The following is a 27,665-nucleotide window of genomic DNA, read 5'->3' on the forward strand; positions in this document are numbered from 1 at the left end:
ATGGCCGGAGTGGCCGGCAGCTCTCCGGCAGAGGCAGGTGGCGGCGGCTCCTCCTCCTCCGCCGCCGCTGCCGCCCCACCGGCTGAGGCAGAAGCTGTGGCCGCGGACTGGATGCTGGAGTTCGCCTGCTACTGCCTGTGCCGGCACTTCGGGGAGGGGCGCGCGGCGCCGTTCCGGCGGTGGAGGGCCGTGGCGCAGGGTGAGGGGCGGCGGTTGCCGGGGTTCCGAGGGCGGGGGCGCGCGTGGCTCTCGGCCGCACCGAAGGCAGCGAGCGTGTCCCCGCAGGGCGCGAGGGGCAGCTCTCTCCCGCACGCTGGGGAGGGTGCTAACGCACTCACAGCCCTTCTGCACGCACTTCTTGTTCCCTGCGAGCGCGCTTTAGGCGCGCGTGTTGCCTTCTACCGACCCCGTTTGGGGGGCAGCGTGGTCGCGAGCGTCGAGGAGGTTGTCGGCCCTTTTGAGGACGTCGGGAGATTCCCAGAACACAGGGTGGTCTGTCGGGGCGATCTAATCTTATCGGCAACATTTGCTCACGGTGGAAGTAAAACCGCGCAGGCTGAGTTTTTGTTTGCTTGCTTAACCCACCGGTGTTTGAGTTTAGCATGCAACAGTAGCTCTGCTGGACTATTGTGAGATAATTACAATTTCGGGGAATTTCAATTTTTTGGTTGAAAGAGACCAGGGAGGGAAGCAAGCTGAACTGTTCCAAGAAAACAGTGGTTACTGAGGGGTCGGGCGTGAGGACTTCTAGATGATTCGGTGAATATGAGCATTGCTGTTAACTTATCATCTTGATTCTGTGAAGCTTGAATGTATAACATGGTTGTCTATATACCCTGAGCAGTCACTGAAGTTGAGGCCTCAGATGCTGAGAGTTCAAGGCTACTAAAAAGTTGAAGAGGATTTTGTGAAGAGATGCAAACATGGTAAAAACCAGAGTAGAATTACTTAAATACACTGAGTTCCTTGACTTTATATTCAGGGTTATGGTAGAAGAACTAGAAGTATTTCAAGGAACTATAGTCTAGCAGACAAAGGTGGAGAAGTCTGGTGACTGGATTTTGAATGGAAAAAAATTGTATTTAAAATGAGAAATACTTGAGAATGAGAGTAGTTAACAGCTGGAAGCAAATGTCTTGGTCTCAGATAAATTTGTTGGATTTATGGTGGTTTTTCTGTTAGAAATAATTTTCCTGAACATACCAGGTTAGAGATTTTGGGGATTATTTTTTTGTGTGTGTGTGTTCTTGACTGAGTAAATGTGATTGCGAAAGTTTTAAACAAGTCATACTAAGAACGGAAAGCAACGGCATGCAGAATGATTAGTAAGGAGATTGATATGAGAAATTGTAAGAGGTAAGAAATCTAAAGATAACATAATGAAGTAGAGTGAATGGGGGGCTGCTAGATAAAATTATTAATGGTGCTTCTCTGTGTTTGGCCTTGGGACCGTGGCTCAGTGGGAGAATCGTACTGAAATTTCATGAAGACATAGGTGGGAAGCAGAGACACTGTCAACACAGAAGCAGGTTGGAATATCTCCTGATAAGAACAGGAAAACTTTTGAGGCCTGTATTAGTAGAAACAATTAATTAAAACATACAGAATGTGAGATCACGTGGCACTTTAATAGCAAATTTGGAATTTGCTCCTGCTCTGCTCAGCAACAGAGGAAAGAGTTGGTCATATTGGTGCTGTAAGATTAGAGTCAGAAGCGTAAAAGTCTATGGAAAAAGCTAAGCACAGTCATAAGACTGCATTAGAAAAGCAGGTGTGTTTTTTGTCATAGAAATACAGAACTATTACTCTTGCATATTTCAAAGTGAGACCCTACTGAAATAATGATTGGCTGTCAACAAGGTCGATTTAAACTGAAGCAAGTACAGAAAGGTAGGAAGGCTAAGGGAACAAGACAAGCTATTTTATTAGGAGATAAATAATATTTCTGTATAGCTTGGTACACTGCCAAGTAGAAATAGCTAGGCTACATGGAATTAAGGATTTAAAGACAGCATGGCAAGGTTACATGCCTTGCCTACCTTATCCTGCCTTGACGGGTTATTATGGTCTATATACCTGAACTAGCTTGTGTAAGTGTCTACATGGCAAGGAACTGGATTTCTAGAGTTTCTAATGAAAGGCTGAGAAATACATTTGAGTGGCCATAGGAAGGAAAGCAATTTATGATTGAGGGAGCTATTAACAAACAAATTAATAGAGAAACTGCCTTGGGAGCAGGGAGGGAGAACAGTCTATAAAAGATTACTAAGGCTGTGTCTCTTTCTGTTTGTCCACATTACTTGTGAGTAATTGCTGCTAAGGACCTGGTGTCCACACAGTAAACGTTTCAAAGTTTCTTCTTTTTCAGAATAGTTCTAAAGGAATTCAATTTGTGTACTCAAGACTGCTCCATTGTACAAACCAAGCACAGGAAGTTTGCTTCAAAAACTTAAAGCACTAATGTAAGTGCACCTTAAAAGAATAGAGAAAGCTGAAAGATCTTAAGCTACTTGCCAGGATGACCCCTTTTGTTCTGTGGAAGTGTTCAGCTACAGTATTCTGCCTACTTCCAAAATTTCCAAGCTCTGGCTCCATCTTCAGGGCACGATGATGGTGCTTATCTCTATCATTGAGCTCATCCAAACTTTCTGAAATTGAACTCTGTCTGCTATGGAAGATGTGTGAATTTGTGATTATAATGAGTGGCACTTTACTGCTCTTCTAAGCAATGTTGTCTTTTTTTTTTTTTTTATTTCCTATTTTGGCTATAGGAATTAAAAGCTCTTGTATCACCTGTCCTCACTGAAGCAGCTGTAAATGTGTTCTTCCAAGCCCAAATGACAATATCCTGCTTGATATTGTCTTAGGTAATCATTCAGGGCTATTTAATTACTTTGTAATTTCATGCTTATCCATTGTTCATAGGAGATGATCATACACTAATAAGCAAGTAGGCTGAGTACTTCCCAGTAAAACAACGTGTTATGTGCTCTAGTTGTGTCACTGCAAAACTTGGGGGTCCCATGCCCCAGAATCCTGGCTCTTGCTAGGCTGACACCAAAATGTGTATATAAACACTTCTCAACTAGGGTGTTCAGTCTGCAGCTTCAACAAGTCACTTGCCACATTCTTCACTTTTCATTTTGAATGTTTCTGTATTACGCTGTGAAGACGAATGACTATATTCAGCACATTAAAATATGAAGTTCCCGGTAACCAGCATGATGGAGATAATCTCATGATAGCTCCCATTCTAAAATGTATAATAATCCTTGTGACCTTCCAACCTTGCGAGGAGGATTTCCCTTGTAGATTTACATTTCTGACAAAGCTCTCCTCATAGCTTTTACTGCTTTTGGTCTGTCGGTTGTTGTAGCAATGTGTAAGTGTTACCAGTCTGCATGTGGCTCATATTTTGTGGGCATTCCACTGAAAGACAACTGTCTGCTCCAGAGAACATTTCTTAATAAGCTACTGAGCCAAACAAAACTTCATTATTTATGTAAGATACTGTGGTCTTCTAATTTGATGAAATAAGCCTGTGATGCATCTTACAACTTCTAGGTTATTGTTGTGAACTGCAAGAGGGATAGGTTTTTCTGGTCAAATTCTTAAATATGATTTAAGTTCTTTTAACATGGAAGAATATGAACTAAATGTGCTTCATCAGTTTCCTGATGAATTAGAAATTTAGTAATTATTAAAGTCTGATAACACACTGTCTAGTATATTTCTAGCCACACTGTGGCAGTGCTGGAGCAAGACTGACTTAACATTTCTTTTCCAGCTCTTATTGATGGCCTCTCCAGAATACCTACACATCAGAAAAAAACGGTGTATCTCTGTCAGCTTTTGATAAGAATTGCAGAAGGAAAAAACCTTGGTAAGTACTCTGATTCTTTTTTTTCACTTGTTGTTTAAATAGATTTGTGTGAACTTGCACAAAGATGTATTAGGTATGCTTTCATGTAGCCTTTACTGTATGTGTGTGTATATATATATAAATAAAATGACTAAACTCTTAAATTTTGGTCTCTCTAAATTCCGCATGTGACTGAGCTGTATGCAGGACCAGTGTTATTCTGTGCTAACTAATTTAGCTGCTTTGATTTTGAATGACTATATGCTTCTTAAATTATAGGTCTTTTTTTGTCAGAGTAGTATCAACAAAAGAAATATACTGGAAAAGATTGACTAGCTCTTAGTGAGCAATATTTGCAAGTTTAAAGCACAGAATGTGTGTTTCTTTCTGCATGTGTAATTCTAGAGGATGAAGTAGAACAGACAGTAGGAATAAGAATACAGATGAAAAGTATAACTGCCCTTGTTCCTTACAGAAGGCTGTAAGACTTTCAGCTGGCAGCAGGTCCTTGGGACTCTTATTCGCTACCATGTCTCCTGTTTGGCAGTATTCACAACTTACTGGTTTAGCCAAGCTGATTTTGCTTCCACACTCAAGTTTCTGGAAGACTTAACTTTTTTTGCTGCAAGCTTATCACTGCTTGATAAAACTCATTGGAATTTAAGGACTTCAGAAGCTGCCTTGCTAGCATGAGTATGGAAGAAAAAAGTGCATTCTAGCCTAGCAGTGCCACAAAGGCTTGTTTCTATAAAATGAAATTTCTTGTGTTGCTTGTCGGGTAATAACACTCTTCTTGTTTTAGTTCAACTTGAGAATCACATTCTAATATTTAAAATAGTTCATATAAAAAATTATGAAAATTTTCTGATAATGCTTTAAAACTGTGTTCTTATATATAACACTTGGGAATATGACTTCAACATGTGTTTTTATCCATCAGTGTAGAGAATGACCTGTGTGGTGAGGAAGATTTCATGTGCTTAGTAGGCTTTACATCAGATGTAGTTGCACAATGTACATGGAAGGCTAATATATTGTATGGTAGCTTTCCTAATTCTTTTCCAATTATTAAAATATTTAATCTGTACTGAGCCTTAAAACAGAGTAGGCTGTTTCAGACGCCAGCTCTTCAAGAGCTAAACACTTTGTTTTTACAATATTAAAATAAACTTAATATGAAGTGTCATATTACTTGATTGAAACAATAATTAGAGAAACACAGAAATGTTATTTTTTTTAATGTCTATATATACATATAATACTATTTAAATTTTCAGTGTTTGTCTTTTGCTGTAGTGGGTAGCAAATATTTTTTTTTTTTCAGTATTGCTTAAGTTGTTTACCTTCTGTCTGAAAAATACTTACTGTAAGGAATAAGAAGATATTGAGAGAGATTCTGCTATGATGTCATATAAAATGAAGGAATAAGTGAGACTGTAGTTCAATGAACATCTTGAGCTAAGCTGGCAGTGCCATGGGAGAAAAAAGCAGTCTTGTGCACCTGCCAGGTCCTACTGCATCTGTTCTGTTGTCACACTCACCTGTGCAGATGTGCAGTGGTCAGACTGGGAAACTGTTACTAGAGTAAGTGGATGGTTATGTGGCTCGGCTACATTTCTACCAGAACCGATCACTGGTCCTGCTTGCTGGGAGTTAGCACAAACCTTGGTGTTGGCACAGCGGTACAATGACATGGGAGGTTGCTTTTGCTTTTTCGGTGACACTCCTGTGTTAAGCTGTTTGAATTTCCCTCTCAGTTTAAGCCCTTCAAATATAACAAAAAGTTAAGACATGGGAATAGAGAGATAGACTGAGAAGAAAAACTTAGGATAGTGGTTATATTACAAAATTAACAGTATCAATACCAAATGTTTTGATATCTGATGCCAAGCTTAATGTAAGAGTATTATTAATGCCAGCCCAAATACATGATGCTAAATTAGCACTATTACAAGTGGCATTTTAAGTTAACAATAATTAGCAGATGCATAATCTCCCTTAAAAATGCAACAGTAATGTTATTAGCAAGAGTAGGAAGAAGCAGTCTCTCTGAAAAGAAGACAGTTACTTCAGGTCTCTTAAACACACCTGAAGAGAAAGACTAAAATTTATTTGAGGAAAAAGGAGTTGAAATTAAATATAGTACATATTACTTTATTGTGTATAAATAATGTAATATATTTAGCTTTATCCTTTACATTTTTTTAAATACCACCCCACCCCTTCCCCCAGAATGCCATTTTGAAAATCATGAAAGAATGTCACCTTTGGAATCTGCTCTGTCTTTCTGGACTTTACTTGAAAGGGAAGAAATTAAACTGGAAAAGCTTCATGGAGATATTCGCCGCTTGATTCAAATTCAGGTCTGTGTGACTTACTCAAAATGCTTCAGGATGCTACCTATTCCTTCTGCTAAAACAAGGGTCCTCTTACAAAAAGCTTGGGCTATTAGCAGGCTGAACTGAATCTTTTAAGTTTGTTGTATTTTCAAATACAGAGTAAATAGATCTGTACAGGGGACCTTTTCCTATCTAAATTGGTTCCTGTTTGTCCCAGTTCAAAACTGTTTCAAAAGCTGCCAATCTGAAAAAAATGAGATATCAATTGAGAGATCAATTTAAAAACACTAGTATCTTAAGCTTTAAAATGTATTATAAATAGCTTTTTTTTCTTTTTTCTTAAAATGCTTCTTTGTATTAGAAAACTTTTCATTTCAAAGAGAAATGTAAAACCATGTTGACAGCTACTGGGACAAAGTCTGTCAGGGAAAGATGAAAGCAATACTTAGTAGGTAAGTATGGGATGTTTTGCATCAACGAGGGTCCTTTTAATACCTGATGGAGAGGTTTTAGGCCTTTATACATGAGGTTTAATATTACTTCAGAACTAACTTTTATAACTAGATAACGTGGTGACCCTTAAATATATAATCCTGGATTTTGGAAGTGTTACAAAACTGTAGAAGTGTGACTTCACTTGTTTTTTCTGAATCTCAGGTGAAATGTATTTCAGCACATCTTGTAATTATATTTGTTGTAGATTGTAGCAGTCCATATGGAAAACGGATATTTCAAGGAGGCTGCTGAAGTTCTCGAAAGGCTATTTACAGACTCAGAATCAGATAAGGTAGTAACTTGCTTAACCTGCATTAAGCACTCTCATTTTCAGAGGAGAAGAGGGGAATGGGTTTCCAAAGCTAGCATATGCTACCTGCATAGCTTCATTGTAATTACTGCCTATGCATATCTCTTTTTAAAATAATGGCTAGTGCACACACCTGAGTTTGCTGGGGTGGAGAAAAGAGCAAAAGGAGGACTGCAGGCAGAAAGACAAAGGCAAAAATGCTGCCTCTTATCTTCTTCTGTATATTAGAACACATGTTCTTTGTAAATAGTAGCATGTGTATAATTTATTCTTCAGGTACACTCTTCATTCAGAGGATTCAGGTGTTTGGAAAGTGTAGGCTGTGGTAATAGTATCCAAATTCATAAATAAAAATGCAACCTGCACACAGAAGTTAATTCTGGGCTATATGGGTCTCTGTAAGATTCAGAGTGGTTGGTAGACAAAACGTGAAGTTGCGATTATCAGGATCAATGTGTCCTTAATGCTACTCTACTAAATAGTCCTTTTCCTGAACACTGTAAATGCCTTTCAATGGCAGTCTTCCTGAGGCAGCAAATGAGAAAAGAGACCCCAGTAATGACTGGCCTTTTCTGGGTTTTTTTGCTCCATTGACAGCCCTGCTTTCAGTGTTATTCATAAAGGGAATGAAAATGAGGATCACTGTAAAGTTACACTTAACCATTTCATGAGCACATAAACACCTGGTACTATGCCTAGTTAACTTTAGAACCCTTTCAAACTGTAGCATGAAGTTGTATAGGCATATTCAGAAAACTATATAATCATTGTGTTTAGCTTTGTGTATGTCCTGTTTAGCATAGACACCAAGTTTACAGCTGGATATATTTTTTGTGTTGTATAAAGCTGTGCTTTTCTTAGCCTTTAAGGGTGAAGCTGGCAAGCATAATTAAAAGCAAGGATCCATATGTTCCCCTTCTCCAAACCTTCAGTTACGATCTTTTGACAAGTAAAATCAAGTCTTACATTGAACCTTTCATGAAAAGAACTGAAACTAACTTCTTAATACAGGTATGTCAAAACTATTTTCAAAACTTATTTCAGAAGAGGTACCTGATAAGATTAAATAGGTTTATACTTTCAAGGGAGTTTAGACAATATTCAGTTACTGTATTAGATGCTTTACCTTCCTTTGGATTGTCTTATTAATTAAAAAAAAAAGTTGTATATAACTTTAGGAGAAAGTTAGTAGGAGTAAGGCTCTTCTAAAATATCTTCTGTGAATGTTTTTTTCCACAACTGTTTTAATTAGAAAAGTAGTTAGGAAAAGAGCATAATTAAAATGAGGTCTGTCATTTAGTGTATGTTTAAGAGAAGCAGTTTTGATCTGAGACTCCTTAAAAGATAATGTAATTATATATTAAATATTAATTTTGTTTAAGTCTATATGACTCATATTAAAACTGAAAGATCAACACATGTTAATTTGGCTAAAAGCTTTAGGCATGTCAGAGGAGTTAGGAGATAGGAAAACAACAGTTTTCTGTAAATAAAAAAGCTCCTTATAAACTATCTTGCTCAAAAGTGATTTAAAATTGGCAAGGACAACATTCCTCCTGCAGCTCATCTTCAGGAGGATTGTAAAGAATTTCTCTTATGTTTACTTCCTATAAAAGAATATTGAATTACTCAATTACAAAAGCACAAACATCTAAAGGTAATAAGAAGCGAACTTTAAATAAACAAACCTGAAGTTCCTCTGAGGTTTTCATTTTCTTACTAGAAAGAGAGACCAGAGAACTTATTAAATGCATTCAAAGTATAATACAAGGAATACCTTCTAATGGTTTCACTCGGCTGTCAATTTTCAAGTTTATTTTTCAAGGCTATTTCTTTGAGTCTAAGAGGAGATGGAGGTTTGAAGGTGGTAGAGAAGGCCTGGAACTCCATACTAGCATACCTAGGCCCTCTGTGCTGCACCCCCACTGCCTGCACATCAGTCCTACTCTCTGTACCAGTGCTGCAAATCTTACTTCTGAAATCTTTACTTTGGACTGAGTTACTGTGGGACATGGAGGAGACAACTTTGTAAAGAGTTTGCACTTCTGCCATGCAATACACATAACTGTTTCCCAGCAGTGTACCCTGTGTTCTCTACTGAAAAACGCTCTAGCTGTAACTGTTAAACTCTCTTCTTTTTCTTCTGGTGCTATATGTAGAAATAAAATCGTAGAATCATAGAATAGTTTGGGTTGGAAGGGATCTTTAAAGGTCATGTAGTCCAACCTTCCTGCAATAAGCAGGGACATCTTCAACTAGATCAGGTTGCTCAGAGCCCCGTCCAGCCTGACCTTGAACATTTCCGATGATGGGGCATCTACAGCCTCTCTGGGCAACCTGTTCCAGTGTTTCACCACCCTCACTGTAAAAATTTTCTTCCTTATATCTACTCTGCATCTACCCCCTTCTAGTTTAAAACCATTACGCCTTGTCCTATCACAACAGGCTCTGCTAAAAAGTTTGTCTCCAGCTTTCTTATAGGTCCCCTTTAAGTACTGAAAGGCCACAATAAGGTCTCCCCGGAGCCTTCTCTTCTCCAGGCTGAACAACCCCAACTCTCTCAGCCTGTCCTCATAGGAGAGGTGTTCCAGCCCTCTGATCATTTTTGTGGCCCTCCTCTGGACCCGCTCCAACAGTTTGTCTTTCCTGTGCTGAGGGCTCCAGAGCTGGATGGAGTACTCCAGGTGGGGTCTCGCCACAGCAGAGTAGAGGGGCAGAACCACACTCCTCGACCTGCTGGCCACGCTTCTTTTGATGCAGCCCAGGATACAGCTGGCTTTCTGGGCTGCGAGCACCCATTGCCAGCTCATGTCCAGCTTTTCATCCACCATAAGGTGGTCTACATTGCTAGACTGTTTTGTAGGCTGCTTTTTCTAGATTATTGTCAAGCTTGGAATCTAGAAGATTGCAGCTCCCACTGTTGATGAAGTTCTTGCGCTTCAAGAAACTTATAGATTAGCTGCCCTAAGAACAGTCTGCAGATAATGCATTACAAGGAAAAAAGACCTATACCAAGAAGGCATTGATCTGAATACTTTGTAATTTTTCTTTATAACTTTTATTTCTTTCAAAAGAATTATTTTTGGGGACAAGTACAATTTGAAAGCTACTGTTAACTTTTAAAATACAATATAGTGGATTTAAACTTTTTTTTTTTTAGCTAAATCCTTTCTACCCATTTATCTTCATGGATATGTCCTCACTTTCGCTTGTTTTGCTACTATCAACCACTGTAAAAGAGTCAGTATTTTGAAAACTTGCAGCTGAAAAATGTGCTAGTTTGGGTAGCTGTAAAATTTCTGACATTGAAACATTTTCTTCTCTGATGGAAGTATTCTGTGACCAGAATACCTTCCAGTATTTTCATGGATGAATGAGTGAAATTGAGGGTGGTTTTATATTATCTGACTCCTATAAATGTTGAGAGATTCTGCAAACTACTGTGAAGGACAGGTTAAGGTTTCAAGAAGACTAAAAATTGGATGGGTGAAAGAAAATTAACAGGAGGCAAAAGCAAGCCCTGAAGGAAGAAACAAATGAAAAGTGGGAGCAACTGGCTAAGCAGAAAAAGAATATTGGGCCTGTAGTGACTCTGTCAACTTTGAATCATTTTGATATTTGAGTGTTGCAAAACGGATCACCTCTTGGGATGTATAGACAGTGTCGGATGGAAGATGGTTGGCTGTGCTTAGTAATGATGGTGCACAGCCAGGATTTTTTTTATGGTTTGGGCAGTAACTATACCTTAAGATGCTAGAGAAGAAAGTTGATAGCCAAGTGGCAAGAATGACTTCATGTGGACTAAGTGATTTTTTTTTAAGTTGTTATTTATTATAGCAAGTAAGTGGGAGCAATCTATGGAAAAGTACAAATCTTGCAATCCTCTCGACATTCTATAAAGAATAATGAACTATTCCTTCCTCCTCTTGAGAATGGAGGAGAAATAATCTTAGTTTGTGGCTAAAAGTTTAGGCAGGATGTTACAAAATTCTTTTGCTAATACAGGAACGGTTACATTACAAGCCTAAAGTCTGATTAGACATGTGTCTTTTGCAAGTGTTATAGGTATGCTTGATCCTGCCGTGTGCTACAGAACTGGATGAACTTGTAAGGCCTGCCAGTTTTCAGTTTCTAATCTAGTTATAAAAAACAGACTTTGGAGTACTTTGACAGTATTTGCAGTCTTAGTTAATTTCTGCAATGTATTTCACACATCTATATGTTCTCTTATTATGCAAGTATTCATTGTATTTTTTTGTGTCCATATAAATATCACTTGTGGCTATAACTAAAATTTCTCTGAGTTATTAGCTGATAAAGATTTTGATGGATTTCAACTTGACATGCTACAGTTGTTTTGAAACTACGTATTTTAATAGTAATATCTCTGAAGGGTCTGTGAAATAAGCACTGTTAGTCCTAAAAGAGAGTACATGTATTAATCTTAGTTTAAACTGCTATCTAGGTATTGGCTGGCTTTAATTTTAAAGCATCAATTAAATTTCTTGCAGGCAGCCACAAAACACGTGGAGTCTAAAGGATTGGGAGCAACAGCATTGCAAAACAAAACTGTGAATGAAAACGACAAAAGGAATTTGGAAACAAATCAAAGGTTTGTAGTAAGCATTATACTGCTGAGGGACATGCTTGGACAGTAACTTGAAACTTGTAGAACTAAGTGTAGGTAGAAGGAAGGATGTTAAATTCCAAACTGCTGTCCAATAGAAATTTAACTACAAGCACATTCTCTATTTTTAAGTTTTGGCTTTTCTGTGGTTGTTACCTTTGGCATTTACATCAAATAGCTTGGCATTAAGTTTAAGTACTTGTTGAAGATGCACATTTTTCAGTTTAAACAGCTGTCAGTCTTGTATAACAATAAAAACAATTCACTTTTTTTTTGTTATGCTTGATTGAGCTCCATTTAGTCCTGCCTTCCTAATTTCAGGCTATAGGTTGTCTGGAGAAAAAAAGAGGATGAGGAAAGGGAATTAGTCTTATTACTTCTTCCTTACAGCTAAACACAAGATTCTCTTACTTCGTGATACTAGTGTGATGGGAAATAGTTATGTTGCTTCATGGTTCTGGCAATGTGAACCCTCAAAACAATTACATGCTTTTCTAAGAAAAGCTGGGGGAACTTGAAGCACAGTTCTTTCCCCCCTCCTCTGACTTCATTTTGAAAAATACTAATATTCCAGCCTTATCACCACTTGTTTTTCATGGAGAATAAATTGTAGTCTTTAGTTGGGATAGAACTTGTATTTCTGCAGTTTTATACTTGGAATACTTGGCATTGTTTAGTTAAGGAAATTGACTGATGCAGACAGAGTATATAGGAAGATGAGTCATAAGGTTTGTTTTTTCTTTTTTTAGAAGGGCAGCTCCTGACACAATTACATCTGAGAGGTATGATGACAGACTTGATCAAAAAAACCTACGGAAACAATTCCTAGATTGTGAAGATGTATGAAAAAATAGATGTGCAAAATGCCTCATGTTTTCAACTTAAATGTGTGATGTCTTGTATGTTTCTTCTCCAGGTATAGGGAACCAAGGTTAGGAGGGTTAATGGATTGAAGCAATTAGTGTTTGTATGCCACTGCTTCTGTAGAGAAATCTTGTGGTTTTCTTTCGTTTAAATATTATTGAATCACATAAATGGCAAGTTGCTGCCTAGGAAGTTATTTTTTGGTGTGTGGATTTGTTTTGGTTTTGGGTTTTTTTTTTTTTTAAGATCAATGGAAGAGCAACAGAGTATTACAGATCAGTCACGTGGAGGCATAAAAAAACCCACAGTAAGGTAAAAATTATTTTTTGTTGTTGTTGCTCTTGGTCATGGACATTTCATGAAGTTCTGTGTATTTTTACTGCAGTTCTGTGTTCCTTGCAGGCCTCATCCAGGACGGAAGCCCAGAGTAAGCAGTGTTCTTCAGAGTGAGTATTAGCTTATTTTTACACTTTCAAAATAGTCATGTCAAACACTTCCCCCCCCAAGCCCTGCCCCCCCCCACCCCGCACCCTCCTCGATAAATGGGCTAGTGGTTTGGTAACAGCTATCCAGTGTGATTTAGGTTAATATAAAAATGATTGTGGTGAAAAAAAAACCCCAATTGTTGTCAGTGGTTTCTGCACAAATGCAGATTTGGTGGGGGCCATATTTAGGAAGCTATGAAATGGTTTAAGGTGCTGTGGCAACTCATTTTGCAAAATCATTCACTATTTTCTGATTCACTTGGGTTTTTGTTTGCTTTCCTGGGATTTATGGTATTCTGTGCAAAAGAAAGCTGCCAGAGGAATACTGAAATTTGTCTCTTTCTGACTTAGAACCTAGATAACTTTGGGGGAAAGGAACTAAAGAGGTTGGCTGATTTAGAAAAACAAATTGTAGTGTAAAATGCACAAAGTTAGGATGTCCGTGCATCTTCCTGGTATTACTTTTAAAAAAACTTACAACATGGATTATATATTAAGTAGTTTCTGAAAACTGTTAGCACCCTCCTTCCACAAAGAGATGACATTATAGCTTCTGCACGTGGCCATGTTGTACTTGGAAGGACAAACTCTTAAGGTGCCTTGAATGCTTGCCACAGTTAGAACCTGACACATGTTCTCTGGAAATGATGGAACCTGTATACAAAGTATCATAGCCCTGATTGCTAGTTAGTTTCCATTCTCTCTCTGTGTAAAATGGAAACAGTATGTATAGTAAAAATGTTTTTCCCAAAATGAAATAACAGTGTTTCATTATTATGTACCAATTGTTACCTAATTGTTTAAAATATAATTCTTCTGTGAGTTCTGTTGTGTAGAAAATATAGTGTCTTTTTTCTGAACTATTTTTTGAGTCCTTGGACTAAGGTGAGGTTCATGTGTATACATACATAAAAATATATTCATATATAAACAGACACTGAAATCTTCCCAGTCTGTCAAAGAATATCAAAATAGTGTACATTCTTGTCTCATGTAAATAGTAGAATGCAAAACTGCTGCCTTAAATGTTGACTCCTCGTTGGTCTGGATGTGTATAAACTGTCTTTTAGGTCTGAACAGCTTGCAAAATGTAGAAAAACATGGAGATGCTTTAGCTTGTGGCCGAAGAAGACAGGTTTGTACCCATTCTCTAATCTAAATGGAGATAAAATCAATCTGCACTGCATAGAATTTTTTTCCCAACTTCATTTGAGTCTGTCTCCAAAATGCCTGGGTTTAAGATCCTCCACATTACTCAAGCTGTGCTACAGCTCCTGAAACGTTTTTTTAAGTTCTAATTCCTGCTTTAAAAAAGAAAAGTACCTTTTTTCTTTTTTTGTGCAGTCTCAAATATTGTTGCTAATGCTTATGAGCCTTTAATTTGTTGAAATACCCTGTTACTAAAGCTTAGCCTGAGTCTTTTTAAAACATGTGAAGAAATAAAAAATTCTTTCCAGTGTTTGGATTAAAAAATTCAGGATGTCATTTGCCCATTAGAGTTTTGGGCAAACATCAAAGACCTTCTGTTTTGCCACTTAGAATGTTAAAGATTTAGCAATTTTGTAATTCAATACTTTGTTCATATGAGTGAAAACATATATTTACTTGGGAAACTATTCTAGTTTTTATAAACCAAATAATAGGGTCTTTTTATAATGCTACATTTCAAACAGTCCTTTGCATTCTCTTCCTGGGAAAGCCTGCTTCATTGCATTACTTTAAAATAATTCTACTATGTTCACTAATGCTAGAATTCCCTATTGGTGAGAAGTACTGAAGTGTATGCTTTAATAGAAGTTGATTTGATGTTGGGGTGAACTGTTACAAACTGATTTTTGCACATAGCCAATTTTCTTCAATTGTTATGATAAGATGATAAACGCTTCTGAATGAAATTAATAATAAATAAACATATACCCATTGTTGAATTCCTCTTGAGAATATCTCTTAGGAAGCACTATGGAGTCTTTCTGTTTAGATAACAATGGAAGTTGTCAACATACATGCATTTTGGTGTGAGCTGTTCCATTTTTCTGGTGTTCCTTTTGGCATTTCATTTTTCATATAACAGGGAGGGAGGGGCTTATGTTTTTTCAGACTGTCCTTGAGGACAGTTGTACTTATTCCTAGTTCCTTAAGATTTTTACTAAAGGTGATGTACTGGTTAAATCTTCAGTTATGTGCTATCCTCAAATTGGTTGAGGTCCTAATGATAGCTCATCTGTCCTTGGAGGTTAAACCCCCTGCTACATACAAACAGTTTTTTACTTTCTCACAAATCTTAGGAATAGTTAAATCACTGAGAGCCTCCCTAAAAGCTGCAGATAGAACCAGTGCCCTAAAAATAAATATCAGCACTTACTGGATTTGCTTGTTGCCTTCAAAAACATAATCAATTACTTTATTCCAGCTTATACTTGGATAGGTACCTTGTCAGCCAGTTGCTGGTAGGCATGCACACTTCCACCAATCTTGTTTTCAACATCAAGATTTAAACTAATTGGACCACAGCTGGCACAGAGCTAATGACAGCTTCATATTCACCAATTTTTATGTTGAGGTAGTCTGTTATGGGGTCAGTTACAAGCACTGTATCCAGGTCTAGGGCTTGTACACACATCTCACTAGAAAAAAATAGATGTTGTGCTTAATTCTGTTGTTATAGTTCAACTTTATTTGAAATGTAAAGACTAAATTTATAGAAAACTACATCCAATAGTACTAAAGAATTCATTGAAAATTTTATAAAAACTTGAAGGAAATTAAGATTCAGAACTGTGTTTCTTTAAACACTTAGCAAATGGTGACTTTTCTGTCTGTCTGAAATTTATGCCACATTCCCTGCCAGTGAGACCTCTCATAAATATTGTATAGAAAGCAATGATACGGGCCTTTTAAACAATAAATCTGCTCCTCTGCTTAATAATCTGGGTTATAAAATTGCTTCCATGCATGGAAGAATGCAGTGAATGTCAGAGCTGTTGACTTCTAGAACTTCCCTTTCCATGTAGTCCCTCTTTCAATGTTGGCATTGTTTGCTCTTGTTTTGTAAATGGCATTTCATTGCAATGGTTCAGTGCCCGTTTTCAGCCTTTCATTGCTGTGTTTTCATTTAGCTGCATACAACTATCTGCAGTGCTATTGAAAGGAAGTGTACTTTATTTTCTTGTTCCTAAATTAGGGGATGCAAGTGTCACAGAATTTAGGGAACTGTTTGTACTCAACTTTATATCCTGTATATTTATGGCAAGTCCTGTGAGTTGTCTAAAATTTGACTGACAGTTGCTTAAATTAAAGAATGTGTCTGAAAATCTGGGTTTTCAGAATCTAGTCAGACTTGTGTGGAAAAAAATTTCCATGTATTTAAACTTGGAGGAAAAAAACCAAAACAGAGCAGAGTCCCAGAATGCACAATCAAAGGAAGATGGGTTACTAGAGCAGAACTGACTCTAAGGAGTAACAAGATCCTTACATATGTAAGGATATGTCTACACAGTCTGTCTGGCAAGCTCAAGCTTGCTCTGCCAGCATTCTGAGCTAGCCAGATGTCACATTGCTCTGGACTAGGCACTGTGATTATGTTAGCTCAAGCATAGTACTTCATTATGTCCAGTCTCTCAACCAGTCTTGGTAGCTTGTAATGGTGCAATGCTAGCATCTATGTAACTGCTATCCCAGAGGGCGCAGGCTGTTTGTTAGTGGGGAGAGAGGGGGGCAAGTTACTGCTTTATACAGTTCCTCAGTGAAAAGAAAATGAGTCAGTCTCTTGGTTTACCTGTAAGGCAGGCTCCTCATTTATATGTTAAACTGAAGAAATTTATTTTTTAAAAAAAGCTCAGTATAAGCAATTTAAAAACAAAACAAGCAAAACCCAACCCTTTTAACAGCAAATGTAATTAATCATTACAAGTAACAAGGGTTGTGATTGTCTCTGTTGCTGGAAATATGTGAATTATCTGGTGCTGTAGGTCAAGCATAACTGTGTTACTTGAATAAAGATTTTATTTAGGAAAGTTTTCTGGCATGCTCAGAAATTAGATGAACTAGATGGTTCCAATGGAATCTCTGGCCTTTTAATAATAGTAAAAAAACCACCATTCACTGCTGATGTTGGAAAAGATCTGTGGAACAGGAAGTATTGGGAAAAGCAAGTATTTTTTATAAAGGGTAGACTACTTTAGAGAAGTTTTAGGTTTCTAACTGTTTAGAAACACAGCTGAACTACTACCACTCTTAATTCTTTCACTGCTTAGTGAGGCTTATCAGTGATCATAGTTTCTTGAAGAGGCACTGATAGTTGCATTAAGCTGGAATAAGTGCAGCTTTCAGATGTGAAGTTTGATCTTTGTGTACCTCAGCTTGCACTTTGTGTAGATGCCAAATTTTCTCTTCTTCCAGAATAACCAGAATACAATTTTGATCAGGCTGACTGTTATCTAAGCTCCTTCCCTGCCAGAGACATCCCCCTGCCTTTCAACTCTGAGTGCTGTTGCTGCTTTTAGCAGCTTAAATTCAATGGCACCCAAAATTGTCACCTGGCCCATCCCTGGTGCCTGAATTATTGTTGTTCTTAAGGGTAGAATCTTTTAAGGATTCCCAGAAGGGTTCCAGGTCATTAGGAGAGGAGAAAGTTTTAAAACAAACAAACCCCCCCCCCCCAAAAAACAAAAAAAAAACCAAACAAAACAAACTTTGTCTCAATGGATGGGGGATTTACCTGACTGTCCTTGGACACATAGACCTCTTGTGCCACTGACAATCATACTGGCTGGCCCTAGGTTGTCCTACCCAGCCATCCCTTGTGCATAAGCGGGATGGTATGTATTTGTCTAATGACAGCAGCCATGAGATTTACATTTCCACTGGGTACATTATTTGCAGAGTTAGATGATTGTTCCCTCATAATTCACCAATTTCCTCTGTACCACTAGGTTCTACTACTCACCTTTATCAGGTTTAAATCTCTGTAAGTTGAGACTATTCCTCTGCAACTGTGCATTTCCCTTTCTACCCAATTCTTCACAACTTTGAAAGTTCAAACTGTAGAGAGTTCAGCCATAGCCTGATTCTCTCAGTTTCCCTCCTGCTTTATAGCCAACACTGTTTATCCATTTGATAGTTAGAAGTGACCTGTTACTTACAGGAGGAGGTTTTGTACATACTCTGGTAAACCTCTCTTTTCATCCACACACTACAAATTTGGATCACTAGGCCTTTAGCTTCAGCCATTTACAACTCTTACTGCTCTTCTAATGTTCTACAAACACCTCTTTTCCAATCCGTTTGTTCTAATTAATCCGAGGATTTACTAGCATTGGTCCTGTTTGGGTGCCCCCATAATGCTCTAGAAGTTTGCTTACAAACTTAACACTATGGGCACATTAGCAAAGGATCGGTCTCCCATCACAGAAGGATTATATACATTTAATCTTGGGAATACTCACAACTTAACCAGGCCCTGCTAGCTACAGAACTGTTAAGGGATGTTAGAAGTGGCCGCCTCCTCCAGCAGCCCCCGTCCAGGACCCTCCTGCCTGGCTGCTGGAGCCCAGCCCAGCACCCGGGGACCCAGGGTCCCTGCCCAGGCTGGGGGCTGTGGCTGCTGCTTTCCTCTTTGCAGGTTTGCCCAGTAGTGAAGCTGAGCACAAATCCCAGAGACACACAGACACAGGACACATGCAAAGAGGACACTGACACGTCCAATCACACAGACTGCCATGGACAAGGTGCTGCCCTCAACAGCACCCACACGTGGTACCCGTGAGGGACATAAACACAGCCAGCCAAGTCTCCTCCTCCTCTCTGGCTGGTAGAGGTGTACATTCACTGGTGAAAGCACACACACCCCTCTCTAGGTTCACAGGCATGCAAATGTTTGCATTTGCAGGTCCTTTTGCTTGCTGGCTGGTACAGCTGGATACACTAAACACAAGCACTCACACACTCATCCCATGGGCACTTTGTTCCAGTCATACTCCAGTGTACACTTGCAAGATGTCTCCCTTTCAGGCAAAAGGTGAAATTTTTCACTCATTCAAGGAGATGAGGGAAAGGCAGAGGGTGCCTATGCTGCCTGGGTGTCAGCTCACAGTCACTACTGCTGGGCTGGCATTCCAGCCTGATGATAACTAGAGACTCAAAGGAATACAGGACACACAAGGGCTCCTCCTGGTCACAATGTCTATCCTGGGCCCACTGTGCTGGTCAGGACTGTTAACATCAGGTCCCAAGGAAGCTTGTACAGGAGCTAGAGACAGGGAGGAGGAGGGGATAACTGGTAATCCAGGACCAAACCTCCACCCCTCACCCTTGCAGCTAAGTTAATGCCAATCCCGGCTGGGGCAGCTGCATGTGGCTTCAGCCCTGTCCTGAATCTGGCTTGTTCATACCATGTTAATAGCTGAAACCAACCCAGACTTCCCTGACCAACCTCTCCTAAATTTTACTAGATACCAGAAGTACCTTTTCCAGACTTACCTTGACCAGATCAGTATTACAATTACCCTTCTATCTTAGCTGGCAGTGGGGCACTGGACTGACCTGTATTAAAAGCTGGGACTCAGCAGCCCCCTGCATGCTGCAGGAGCCTACAGATGACCCTTGGCTGAAGCCCCAGCAGGGATTTCAAAAGGTCCTGTACCTTTTCAAGCAGTGGCAGGGAGCAGCCTGCAGTCCTCCCGACCAAAGGACATGTGAATCCCACTCACAGCAACAGATGCTATCATGGAAATAACCTGAATTGCAATTTAGATGAGGTCAGAGCAGAAGCAGTTTATTGCTATGGCTATAGGAGAGGACAGGGAGCAGCAGAGTGACAGCTTCTGCAGATGTGAACTCTGCCCAGCTGGGGCAGCTACAGAGTTCCTGTAACTTTTACAACCCGTTTTTCACCAAAACTGTGTCAGATAAGCAGCATATGGTACATAACAACAGCGAATGAAATTCATCATACAAGGAGGCTCTAGACAGTATGTCCTTTTACAAATAATTCACTCCTTTGTCAGTTAAATCATTCTGACCTGCATGACTGTTAGCTGCAAATGCTTATTAATTTATGAGGCCTGCAAAGGCCTATGAGACATTAACTATTTTGCTTTCACACACTGAACAAGAGTAAGTAATTGCAGTGCTTTTGATCACTTGCCTATGTAAATTTCATGGTGCTCTTATGAACAAAAATGCTGACTTTTTTGCTATTTCAGAGCAACTCCAAAATAAGTAAAACACAGATGATGGTTAAATGCAGAAATAAGAGAGATTCTTGGTTGGATTTTCAGCAGTCATTTGCTAATGACATGCATGTAAACACATGCAGGTTTTGTAAAAGTCCAGTAACTAATGATTTTTAATATGGGATCTGCTGGTGCTCACAGAAATGCCAGCATGAGAGCAGTGAAAATTGACCATTTGTCTCCTTTCATAACTTACTATGGTCCATAAGACCATCAGGAGCAGCAGGACATCTCCAGTGCAAGAAGCAGAAGTGAACACAGATAAATTAAATGGAACAGCTACACAGTACGATTCTCTGTACATCTCAATCTCATTAACATTTTTAAGTTTGCATTTTTTCTGTAAGTTAAGTCTTTTTACATTTCAGATTTTGGGGAATAAATTTAGAAGGAACATGCTAACAATCTGCAGTTTGAAATAAAAATTGATACTTACTTTTTAGAAACGGTTTTCCTACACAGTTGTTTCAACTGGGGATCCTGTCCTGTATTTGCATAGATGATATGCAATTCAGTTTGCCTAAGGAGGTATGCTGGTCGTACATCAGTATGATTAGTTTTATATTAAGCAAGCAAGAATTTGAAGACATTTGCAGAGGATCAGATTCTAGCAGAATAAGTTGCTTTAAAATAATTTCATATTACAGTTGCTAATTGCTATTCCAGAGTGAAAAAAGGACTGTATGTAATACACCTGTATTAAAAATGCAGTGGTTAAAAATAGGTATGATCGGATATATAGGATTTGTAAACTTTATTTTATATATGCACATTTCTATAAAGCTACAATAAAAGAAAGTTGATACTCAGTTCTCCCTCACACTTTATTTTAAAGGTAAGTTTTTAAAAATCAAGTATTTGATTTTTAAAACATTAAGTTTTCTTTCACTCTGTGTGCAGTCTTAAAATTGTTTGTATGGAGATATTTGTATCGAGAAGCAACTAAGGAAGAACTGGTCTGGAGAACTTCATTGGAAGGGATTGCTTGCAGATGTATAACTGCAAGTAATTTTCTCTCCTTTTATGAGAGAAATGTCATCCCCTAAAGATTAAAAAGCTTGTAGGTCATGACAATGAGAATTAAGTAGTGGGTTCAACAAATGGTCAAAAGCAAATGCATAGCTGTTACCTGAGGATTTGGCTGATCTCACTTTCAAATGCAATATGTATCATTTTACTTCTATCAGCATTTTAAATATTGGGATTTGTTTTTTCTAAGCACACTGAAATTCCTTTGTTGGTAAATGGTGTCTCTCTTGATTTCTCTTTTGTGAGGCATACTAGGATCAGTCAAGGTTTGTCTTGGCTCAATTAGCTAATAAAGTACAATTTTGGAAAGCACATTTTGAATGAAGCAAAACTTTGTCCAATGTCTTCTTCCTTCTCTTTTCCTCCTGTAACTTATGAATGCTGAAGCATGTGGTTCTTGTTCCAGGTGATGTCTGCTACTGTGTTGTAATGCTTGACTTGGTAACCTTTGTTGTTGTATTTCGTGTCAAGTTGTGGTGCTCAGAAGAAATCAAAATGACCTTACTGACCCTCAGATATCTGTACTCTGTAATAACTAGAGAGATGTATAAAAACTTGCTTTTATATTTGCTATAAGCTTAGATTTTACATTAGTACCTTTCTCTGTTCACGTATCCAATATTTTTCTCTGTTCTTCCCCTAGCGATGGACTTACAAAGAAGACATGGAACTGAAATCAGGAATAAGGGAGTTTGGAGTGGGTAACTGGGCTAAAATTTTGGTCCACGGTGACTTCAACAACCGAACTAGTGTCATGTTAAAAGACCGGTGGAGAACACTCTGCAGGATCGAACAAGGCTAATTTGGACTGCAGGAATCAGCTCGACCTTTCCCTAAATAAGGACCTAGTCTAGCTTTTCAGAATAATAACTTATTTTAGTCTCAGAGTGTCCAGCAGTGTTGCTGTCCTAAAACATGAAACAGAATAGTGATAGGTGTAAAACGTTCATGTAAGCTCACTTGCTTGGGTAATGATGACTTAAATGCAAAGCTTGGCCTTTTATCTACACACAAGACCTAATTTCTGAAATGTGAAAATGCTTGCAGTGATTTAAGAAAGGTCAGTTATGTACATAAGGGCACTAAATGACTGGCAACATGTTTAGCTTGATAGAGGCTAATAGAGAGTCAAGTGTTCTGTATTTTAAAAGGGTTTTATCTCTAGTCAGATTGAGCTTTTTATCATTTTATCTCCTGCCATATAACCCATTCTAATCTGATTTGCTTCACTTTGAAATTTTGGTCAGATTTGTCATCTCTGTCAGTAAGTTACACCAAAAAATATGTATGTATTGGTATTACTAATTTTACAAACTGATTCCTTTTTTTGCAGTTAAAAATGTGATAATTTATGTAATTTTATATTTATAAGTAGTAAAGGTGTTGCTTTTTTTTTTTGTTAAAGAATTAAGCTTAAGTTCTAAGTGGAAGATTATTTTGAACTTAGGTATATTAGCATAATAACACTTTTTATCTCACAGAAGAGATGGAAAACATATGAAAAGTAACAGTATGATACTAGCTCTTAACATCTCTTGATTATCTTGTGCCACATAACTTGTCTTGAGAAGTGGCTTCTTCTAGACCAGCAGGAAAGGGAAAGCTCAGGGCTCAATAATGAGTCTATACTGACACTGGTAGCACAGCTCAGGAGACATGGTTCATCTATGCCCTCCACTGTCTGCAGTGACAGCAAGCAAAGATACACTCTGATACGGGTAACTAACTATCAAGGTGTCAGTTGGTCACTGTAAATGTCCTGCTTATGAGAGACTGTAATGCATGATGGTACTACGCTGTCCCTCTTGATTCAGGTTGTGTGGAAAAGAGTTCCACAACCTCAGAAAACCCACACTTTCCACTGTCATACTGGTGTGAATCTAGTGACTTGAACTAACTTATCACAGCATTCTTTTAAAAGAGAAATCTCTTCAATTCAGATATTTTCTGTACCTTTATCCTTGAATAAGGTTTTTATTTTACAAGAACCTTACAAGGAAAAGCATCTGTCCAAAGTGGTCATAATAAAATAAACCTCTCGGATATTTTTCCTGGCTACAAAGGAAGAGATATATTCTTGAAGGCTGAAATGTTCAGGAAGCATTAAGATAATCTCTTTGCTTTCTGTTTTGGAGGCCTGCTTCCATTACGATAAAATGGTAAAGTACAGTTACAAAGGTTTGTTTCACACTCTTATTGTGGACAGGACCTCAGCCAGATCTCCTTCCTCATTCTTGCCACCAGATGCTACGGTTCCTTCTTGCAGCTCCTAGAAACAGCGGCAAGCAGTAGTCTTTAGGTTCCACAGAGATGCTGCATGTCTTAACAGTAAATTTTCTCAACCTTAAGGCATAATTTCTTTTTAGCAAACATTGTGAATTTCAGGATCTTGATAAAATTACAGGCTTTGTCCTTCAGCAAGGAATGCTAGAGCAGCTGTAAGCCAACAATTCAAAAAGTCATAGCAGGTATCTGACAAGTGAGAAAGTGCAGTATGCAGCCTCTTTAATGCTGTTAACAATAATTGAAGGTAAGTTATAGGTAACAAAACAAGGATTTGAGCTACCTGCATAGCAGTCTTGCCAGTGCTCTAATATTGCAGGTTTCTATGTTGATCATTGTACATGAGCAGTTTTAACTAGTATTTTTTTTTTTTTTAATGTTAACCAAGGTTTAGTCACAAAGTCTTGTTTAGGTTCATCTGCCATAAAGTTCACACTGTGTATTAGTGACATGAAGTTCTGAGCAAGACTACTTCCTTAACAATGCTGACTAGTCATATCTTTTTATGAAGGTGGCTGAACATGAAAAATGCAATGTAGAGCAGGAATACTTACCCACTTGTAGTATAAACAACTGTCTAGATGATATTGGGAAGGAACAAAGGATCTAAACTGAAATCTGGTTTTAGCTCTCAAATTTTCATTTTTATTCACCCTTGCTATTTAACGGTGACAGTAAATATTCTCAGACTTGAGAATGTTTAGCTGGCTCATTACTGAGTAGGAGCAGTGCCTGTAGACAGGACTGTGGCCAGTAAAGAATGAGAACTTTAGGAAAAGCAGCTACTACAATTAGAAACATCAGCTCTTTAATTACAAAAGACAAACATGGAAAAATGCTTCTAGTGTTCTAATACAAAGATCAGTCTTAGCGTTTTGTATTAAGGCAGAGAGAGTTTCCCGAAATGTTTCTTCCTAAGTTCTGACTCCTTTAAAGTTTTTTTTAGGTTCCAGAAAATGCAGCAGAAACATGCAGGTTTCTTGGCATCGGTGTTAATTTTCTTAATCTTTTTGTTGTTGCTGTTTTAAAGGTCTTTTAAACTTTTATGTAAAAATAAAGCTATGGACAAGGGGACATGAACAGTGCTCCAGTTGCCGAATCTTCTTCCAGGTTCCTTGGCACTGAGAGTTGCCAACTGCTTCCCAGTGTAAGATTTTACTTCTGAAATATGACAGTAAATGAGGAATTAATACACTGAAAACTGTATTTTTCATGTTGCTAGGTTGTGTTGTAGAACATAGATTTGCTTAATAATGTAAGACTTTAATTCGCTCATCTAGCACTTAAAATGCTTTCTGCAGCAGGCACTGTATTCCTAAGTATAGTATACAGGATGGTGGATTGAGTAGCTGGTTGTACAGGTATTAAGTAGTATGCATATTAATAAATGTATGGATCAAATAAAAATCTATTCCAAATATTAAACATCTACTTTCAAAACTACTGTTCTAGAAACCAGGTGTATTTGTTTGAGAGTAGTATTGATCCACCACTGTTAAACCTGAAATCAGATTTGGATTGTGGCAGGAAATACCATTTTTAAGTAAAAGTCCCCATAACTGTAAAAAGATCTCTTGCACTACAGAAGTTGCATCATTCCTTCACAACAGCAAATAAAGCATTCAAAGCACTGAACTCTTATATTGAAATTATTTCCCAATTTTATCTAGGTTTTAAAAGCAATTTCTGTCAGAGCTGAAAGGGTAAATCTGAGCTCTACAAGTGATATGAGCCATTTCATTTTTTAGGTATACTAAATGCAGCTTTTAATGACACCTTGAGAAGTCTTAACTTCTGTACTGGGTTTTGCTACAGAAGACACAGCAGAAAAATGGCTTTCTTTACCTATCTGCATTATGGCCATCTCCAGAACAACGATGCGTGTCAGTATTCATGGCTGGAGGCTGGCAAGCTACACACACAATATGTCCTTCTCGTAGGTACTGCATCCATCGAGCGTACGGCCGATTCTCCAAAGCACAGTGGTGTGAAAGTGATTCTGTTTTAAATTCCACACAGTATCTGCTCAGAGGGAAAAGTACTAAATTAGTTATGATAGATAAAGCACAAGCTAGGTATACACTTCAAATGTACTTACATATCATATGGGTGGTATTTGTGAAGTGCAAGTTAGACATCATTGCTAGCAAGTCTGTTTCTGACCCTAACCTAATTAAGGGATTCTTAAAAATATTATGCAAACTTTCCATTCCATGCCCCAGTCCAGTGCTTACGTATAATCTCACTTTCTGGTTGTGTTCTGTATTCTTAAATTATGTTGAAAAATAGATCTCAGTAACCCATGTTTTTACTTCTATGCTGCTAAAAGAGAAAATGGAACAGAGGCTTTAAGAATACCGATGGGCTTTATTGTTCTGGAGAGTGCAGCATAGGGCAAAGCAGTATGAGCATTACAGGCCCGGTAATAGCCTAATTTGAACTTCATAACCATCTCTACTGGTAACCAAACAAAATTTTTTACTGCCTGTGTCAATTAATTTAAAAAAAAGGTCTCTTGAGACCCCTCACATGCAGCCCATTTTGTTTGTTCAGAGACCTATATCTAATTTCTCAGACTTATGCTTACGGATACATTCGGCTTTGGTTTAGCATTATTTACTGTTTGCTTTCAAAAGCAGCTATCCTCAGACTTGCCATGACCCCGATGTCTAATTCAGGACAATTAGCAAGTAATAAAAAACAACATCTAGAACATGCAAATGAACTGCAGGAGAGAAAAACAGTACAAGCTATAGCTTATTCTTTAATTATTGCAAATTTAATTACTTTTTTCCCTGTAGCCAGCTATTTTCTGTTGAACAAGATGACCCACATGCATATGATAAATAGATTACCCAGCTTCTTCTTTGTCTGAAGGCCAGAGAGAAGATGCTGCTCGCCGTTTTCTTTCTTTACCATATTCAGAGGTAGTTATGAAAGCAGGGACTAAGGAAGAAAGTTACGGTAAGGCAGCAAGACACAGTTGAGTCATATTTCAATTACTGTAACAGTGGGTGAATGAATCAGGAGCTTGTGGATGGTGATGCTGACTGACTTCACTGAAAAAGTGATAAAATGTTGGCAACCTCAGACTTCAACCCCATTCCCTACAGCTAAGCTCTCCTTATTCAGAAGAAATATATCTAGACATCTAGGCATGCCATCTAGTCTGTGAGGAAACAAGATGAGCTGGAATCCTACAAGGAGCTCTGTTTCCTGTTCTGTACTGAATTTGTGTTCTAACTTTGCACAGAGATAATTTGATACTTTCTGAGGGGCTTAAATCAAACTGAAGGAATGCACGCAGCTTAGTTGTTTACTTAATAGAAATTAAGAAAAGCCTGAGTAGGAAAAAAAATATAAGAATTTAATAAAGAGCAATATGACAGTAGAAGGTAAGGTTTTAAACTGTATTTTTAACTAGCTAGCTGCAGAGAGATGCTTTTTTTTTCTGTTCATTGACATCAGTAAAATTTATGAAGGCCCTGATGGGCACAATGTACAGATAAATCAAAAAGAGAATACCATGTTCACGGCCACAGTCCTCTCCCTGGTAAGTCAGGTATTCCAGGCAGCCAGCCTTCTCCTCTAGAGCAGGACAAGGTTCCCCACCATTTTTAGGTTCCTGTTGTACATAGCGCCTACGTATCCGCAGGTCAGGTTGACATTGTTCTGCACAGCCACTCCAATGACTCCACTCCCCCACAACACATGGAAGAGCTGCAAAGCAGTATTAAAATATCATGAGTAGTCAAGACTTCTGTTTCATCCTAACTGCTCTCAAAAGCTTGAGTAATAACACTGTGTCTGTTTTTTTCTTGCATACCTTTCTTTATAGGGTTTTAAATGCTCTTCTAGGAGTTTGCATCTTCAAATTTAACATTCAAACCTGCCTGCAGTGCTTGGCTCCCTATTCCATCCCTTGTCCAGAAAGAAACAGCTCCTCAGGGAAACCTTTCACTACAGCTGTGGGGTTCTTCTGTACCCTCTTCTGAAGCATACAGCATTAGCCCCAAAGCAGACCAGCTCATGGGTTATCTAGACCAGTGAGTGGTCTGATCTACCTTGGCAGTTCCTACACCACCAGATTTTGTTTAAAGGCTGGAGCATGAAGTAGCAGAATTAAGGAAAACTTTCAG

The 27,665-nt window shown here is 38.3% G+C and overlaps 2 protein-coding genes across 2 annotated transcripts in view; one reads left to right on the top strand and one right to left on the bottom strand.

Annotated features, from left to right (window-relative positions):
• TERF1 (telomeric repeat binding factor 1) lies at positions 1-25,161 on the top strand. Its single transcript, XM_052787534.1, has 11 exons — positions 1-199; positions 3,788-3,883; positions 6,095-6,225; positions 6,902-6,988; positions 7,868-8,017; positions 11,518-11,618; positions 12,383-12,415; positions 12,744-12,809; positions 12,900-12,943; positions 14,053-14,117; positions 21,887-25,161. The coding sequence occupies exons 1-11, from the start codon at positions 1-3 to the stop codon at positions 22,043-22,045; spliced, it is 1,131 nt and encodes a 376-aa protein (XP_052643494.1). The 3' UTR covers positions 22,046-25,161.
• Positions 24,149-27,665, bottom strand: part of SBSPON (somatomedin B and thrombospondin type 1 domain containing) — an 11,650-nt gene continuing 8,133 nt past the window's right edge. The window contains exons 2-5 of the mRNA XM_052787535.1: positions 27,052-27,246; positions 26,382-26,472; positions 25,372-25,548; positions 24,149-24,687 (exon numbers count right to left, since the gene is read on the bottom strand). Coding sequence (XP_052643495.1) covers positions 24,570-24,687; positions 25,372-25,548; positions 26,382-26,472; positions 27,052-27,246 — 581 coding nt within the window. The 3' untranslated portion in view covers positions 24,149-24,569. The remainder of the gene's footprint in view (positions 24,688-25,371; positions 25,549-26,381; positions 26,473-27,051; positions 27,247-27,665) is intronic.

The sequence above is a fragment of the Harpia harpyja genome, chromosome 5 (assembly GCF_026419915.1).
Source record: "Harpia harpyja isolate bHarHar1 chromosome 5, bHarHar1 primary haplotype, whole genome shotgun sequence".
Lineage (NCBI taxonomy): Eukaryota > Metazoa > Chordata > Aves > Accipitriformes > Accipitridae > Harpia > Harpia harpyja.

What these genes read in the sequence shown, in the direction of transcription:
- TERF1 (XM_052787534.1), top strand. Translation starts at nt 1, where the DNA reads ATGGCCGGAGTGGCCGGCAGCTCTCCGGCAGAGGCAGGTGGCGGCGGC. An exon ending in AAACTAACTTCTTAATACAG is followed by an intron (nt 8,018 to 11,517) that starts GTATGTCAAAAC and finishes AATTTCTTGCAG; the next exon opens with GCAGCCACAAAACACGTGGA. An exon ending in AATTTGGAAACAAATCAAAG is followed by an intron (nt 11,619 to 12,382) that starts GTTTGTAGTAAG and finishes TTCTTTTTTTAG; the next exon opens with AAGGGCAGCTCCTGACACAA.